The 4,608-nt window shown below is 35.6% G+C and overlaps 1 protein-coding gene and 1 long non-coding RNA gene across 2 annotated transcripts; one reads left to right on the plus strand and one right to left on the minus strand.

The window, feature by feature from the left end:
- Nucleotides 1–928, plus strand: LOC100632557 (protein ANTAGONIST OF LIKE HETEROCHROMATIN PROTEIN 1-like). Its single transcript, XM_020003622.1, has 4 exons — nt 1–378; nt 422–532; nt 583–763; nt 813–928. The coding sequence occupies exons 1-4, from the start codon at nt 160–162 to the stop codon at nt 926–928; spliced, it is 627 nt and encodes a 208-aa protein (XP_019859181.1). The 5' UTR covers nt 1–159.
- A 1,141-nt stretch (nt 929–2,069) lies between these two features.
- On the minus strand, nt 2,070–2,641 carry LOC109587383 (uncharacterized). Its single transcript, XR_002187560.1, has 3 exons — nt 2,300–2,641; nt 2,143–2,247; nt 2,070–2,096 (listed from the first exon to the last, which is right to left on the minus strand). It is a non-coding gene; the product is annotated as an uncharacterized LOC109587383 (long non-coding RNA).
- Nucleotides 2,642–4,608: the final 1,967 nt, after the last annotated feature.

The raw sequence follows: 4,608 nt of genomic DNA on the forward strand, positions 1-4,608 counted from the left end.
TATCTTGCGTTGCAGACCGTCAATTGCGCTTAACTTTCACGAAATAAACGTTTCTAGCGTTTCATGGTTCATAATTAATTTTTGTGGAACATACGTACGCATACGTATATACGGAGTGCTGAAAAGGTGTGGTAATACCACACCTATCTCAGAGTCAAAATGGAGGAAGATCATTTGTTGGCTATAGTTTTGTCACTGTATGCTCGCAGAAGACGCAGAGGAAGGAAAAGAAGTGTCTGGGTACGTAGAATTTACCAACAAAGGTTGAAGCAAGGCGAGTATCATAATCTTTATCAAGAAATGAGACTACATGACCCTGAGAGTCACTTTAGATACATAAGAATGACCAGAGAGAGGTTTGATCTCCTTTTGCAAGAGGTTTGTACATCTACAGATATATGTATTATTTTTTTAATTTAAGGTTGGTCCATATCTGCTACATCGCACATATAACTCGTCACTGAGACCACAAGTAAGCCCTGCCGAGAGACTAATTTTAACCCTGAGGTATTTATGTACAGGAAACTCACAAGTATGCTGCATATAAGAACTATAACTTTAATCATTTAAATACATTAATAGATAAGTCTTTCCTTCAATTTTCGTCTGGGTCGATCTACTGTATGTGAAATATTAAAAGAAACATGTGATGCAATATGGAATGCTCTTCATCTTGCATACTTGAAGGCACCATCTACAGAACAGGAATGGATTAGAATCAGTAGAAATTTTGAAACAATGTGGAACTTTCCAAACTGTATTGGTAAGTATCAGTTTCAAAATATTATTAGCTCTATGCATTATTTTAAAAGGAGCCATAGATGGAAAACATATTGTAATCCAAGCACCAATGAATGCTGGTTCCACATTCTATAATTATAAAGGAAAGCACTCAATAGTTCTTCTAGCTGTTTGTGATGCTGGTTAGCATTAAAACTAAATAAAAATATTGTGTTTCATGTATGCATGTAGGAGAAGCTGGACGACTAAGTGACAGTGGCATATTTACGAATTGCCAGTTTGGTACTGCACTAGAAGAAGGATTACTTAACATCCCTCCTGATAAGGCTCTCACAGGTATTTCTTTATCAGTGAACTTATTAAACATTTTTAGGGACTTCTGAACCATCCTTACCATATGTAATCATTGGTGATGAGGGGTTTCCAATCAAGAAGTACCTGTTACGACCATACCCAGGACGTTACCTTAGTAAAGAAAAGTCAATATTTAACTATAGGCTGAGTAGGGCACGTAGAATAATTGAAAACTCATTTGGAATATTAGCGGCTAGGTATGGCAACAAAATAATTATTATGAATGAAATTTATGCATTATATAGATGGCGCATCTTCAGAAGGCCCATCATTGCAAACACTGACCATGCGGTCTCATTCTCTAAAGCTGCTATTGTGCTGCATAATTACATTAATAAAACTGAAAAATCAACATACTGTCCCCCGGGTTATATTGATGGGGAAGATGGAGCAGGTAACATTATTCGAGGCTCCTGGAGAAACGACGAAACTGAAGAGATTGGAATATTGCCACTGGGACTGACTAGTAGCATCAAGCCAGTTCACCTAATTAATAACAATAATAAGCTTGCATTATGTTTGGTTTCTAGGCACTCCAGAGATGCAGCTGATATTAGGGACATGTATTGTGCTTTTTTTAATAGTGAGGTGGGAGAAGTAAGTTGGCAAGAATACCAAGTTCGGCGAACAATTTAAGTCAATGTTGTAACTTTGGAAACAATAAATACCATTAATTTTACTAGTAATTGAAAGATTGTTCATAATGATAATGTTCATGTACTTCTTGAAATTCAACATTTACCAGTACTTGCTGCATTTGTAACATGCAAATAGCTTTTTGTTTATGGGAGGGCCGACGCAAGGTTGCTGCAATATGACGCCCAAAAAGCTCTTCATCATCTTTAACAGCTTGCATCCTAGATGCTTCTATGCCTTTTAAGCTTTCAAGTATGGCATAATCAACATCATCCACCTTTTTGCGTTTCTTAATTGGTGGCGATTGCATTGAACTGGAGGTTGATGCCACTGAAGACGGAGGGGAAATTAAGACACCTTGTGAGCTAAAATTGGATGGAAGTAATGTGAAATAGCTGGATGAATACTTACTTTGCTGAGTCATCAAGTGTTAATTGAGCAGACTCATTATTCTCAACTTCAGCTACAGAAAGATCTGGCTCTGCTGGTTTGGCTAAAGTAACATTACTGACAGTTCTAATAAAACATACAAAATATTAATAATAATGCAATGATGTAACAAACTCACTGTCGATGGCGTACAACATCTTGAACAAACGTAAGTGATTCAAATAGACTCCAATTAGGCTTGTAAGGCGGACCTTCTGTACCAGTGGGTCTTTTGGTTTTTTTGAACTCTCACAAATCTGTCTCTGATGTTCTTCCACCTTCATATGCAATCTTTTCGAGATTCATCGTCATCTTTCCCACTTATCTAGCATTTTTAATAATTACTTGTAACAAAATTAAACTAACCTTTGTAGCAACTTTTTTCCATGCATTTTCTTTAGCCTTGATATCTTTAGACTCCTTGGAGCCCGTTTGTCACAAGCAGGAAAATGATCTTACTGCCTCTATAAGTCCTTCATCAGCCATTATTGATCACGTGAGCATTTTTTGACACGTGAGCTCCTGTATTTCATTTGCCCAACGCTGGTAGTTTAACGCAAGAATAGAGCTTGGCTCTATTTTTGTGTACTGAGACTTACGTTCCGTTTTTCTCTTCACAATTTTTCACGCAAACGTAATTTTTTACCGCAAGCAGGCATAATAGCCTTGCGTCAATATTCTGAACCCACCTTTACCGGCAGTTATGTGGCACTTGTTAGTCTTGACCAAAGTTAATATGGTGTTAACGAGTGAGGTCTGACTTCAAATGATACTCAATAGGTGAAGGGGACAATCCTCTTTGTGAGCACCTGTACCTGTTAGACTTGGTCTGTAATGCATGTTTGTGACAAACATAAGGTATATCATGCATATACATGTACATGTTTATCGCAGTGCATTGTACATGTAGTGCATTATTGGTGCATTTCCTGCATTTTTAGTGTGATATGCATGCAATTTATTCTTTCATAGTTTGATTTATAGTATGTATAATGGAGTTACAAGGAATATAAAAGCTGATGTGATTGGCAATAAAGTTTGTTCACCAGTATTGTTTGCACTATTGTTGTTATTAGCCTGTGACTTTGCTTGCTTTTGATATTGTAATTAAAGCTGGAAATGATTTGATGTTTCAGCAATACTTTGCTCGATATTGGAATGTGCTGTATAAGTAAAGGCAACTCTGGATTTAATTTGTTGCTTTATTAAATGTAAGTTAATCTTTCATTGCAGCTCCTTGATCACTAGTTGTATTACGCGGTAGGAGGTCAGTTTATATCTGTTTAGGGTTCATATTATTGCCGTCTTAGCAATAGTATGTGTAGTAAAATGGAGAGTATGGTGAGATGTCTTATGTATTATGTTATAGGTTATGACTCTTGGTTACATATTGTATATTTATTAATCATGGCCACAGTAAGTACTTTCTTTATTCAATGTAAATGAATGCTTGCCAATGCATCTTTTGTTGTGTGCATGCATGTTCTCAATAACAATACAAAAATAATTATTTGCGCATTGGAATATATTCATATGGTCTATTAATATGTATTTTCACAATGCTGCTTTCATAAAAGAAAGTGAATTCAGGATGGCATGAGTCAGCAAATTAAATGGTGCCTGTCTAAATCAGAGCTTAATATGCATTGTGAAGCTATTCATATCAAATTATGTACATTAACTGTTGCTTAAAGCATGTATGCTATAGTTAATTTGTTACTACTTATATAATTTTACATTCATAATTTACATAGATACGTATTTTACGCAAGGACAGCATTGTAGTGTAAAGGAATAAGGTCAGACATGGATAGAGATTTAAAGGGTGAATGGGACGTACCACTTTGTCAGAACCTGTAATTTGTGAGTGGCTTGTAATGTTTGTTTGTGACAAACAAGTTATACCATGCGTATACATGTACATATTTGATATATCATATATAGCCTGTGCGATTACATTGTTTGCTGTTGATGATGTTTCTTTTTAACTTCACTCTAAAGTTTTTACAGTTGCTAATGATTTAATGATTCCACAATAAGGTGTAATCTATTACTTTTATAGTATGGTGAATGACTAAGGCTATCATCCGCTCAATTTCTGGTAACAAAATGAATTTACTAACAATAATCACCTTTGTAACGTTATGTTTCGTTGTAGCTCCTTGATCAGTGGTGCTTTCACACTGGATTAGGCACCAGTTTCTAGCTGCACAGGTTTCATTTTGCCATATTCTAAGCAATTGAGTACATAGTAAGAGAGATTATTGTGAGATTTCATAGTTTTTCATTGTGTTATAGATTTTGATCAAAGGCTATAATTCTTGTGATTATTTCATTAATTATGGCCATAGTATTTCTTTACTTCTTATGATAAGTATCAATTAAAGCACTGTTAGAGTAGGTTACGGAAATTATTGCACGAGGGGCGGTTGAGAGGAAAATGTAGCA

The sequence above is a fragment of the Amphimedon queenslandica genome, unplaced genomic scaffold, assembly GCF_000090795.2.
Source record: "Amphimedon queenslandica unplaced genomic scaffold, v1.1 AMPQUscaffold_12590, whole genome shotgun sequence".
Taxonomy (NCBI): Eukaryota; Metazoa; Porifera; class Demospongiae; order Haplosclerida; family Niphatidae; genus Amphimedon; species Amphimedon queenslandica.

Excerpts from the sequence above, each read along its gene's own strand:
- LOC100632557 (XM_020003622.1), top strand. The coding sequence starts at position 160 with ATGGAGGAAGATCATTTGTTGGCTATAGTTTTGTCACTGTATGCTCGC. Across the intron at positions 379-421 it reads TTGATCTCCTTTTGCAAGAG|GTTGGTCCATATCTGCTACA; the intron begins GTTTGTACATCT and ends TTTTAATTTAAG. Across the intron at positions 533-582 it reads TATGTACAGGAAACTCACAA|ATAAGTCTTTCCTTCAATTT; the intron begins GTATGCTGCATA and ends ATACATTAATAG.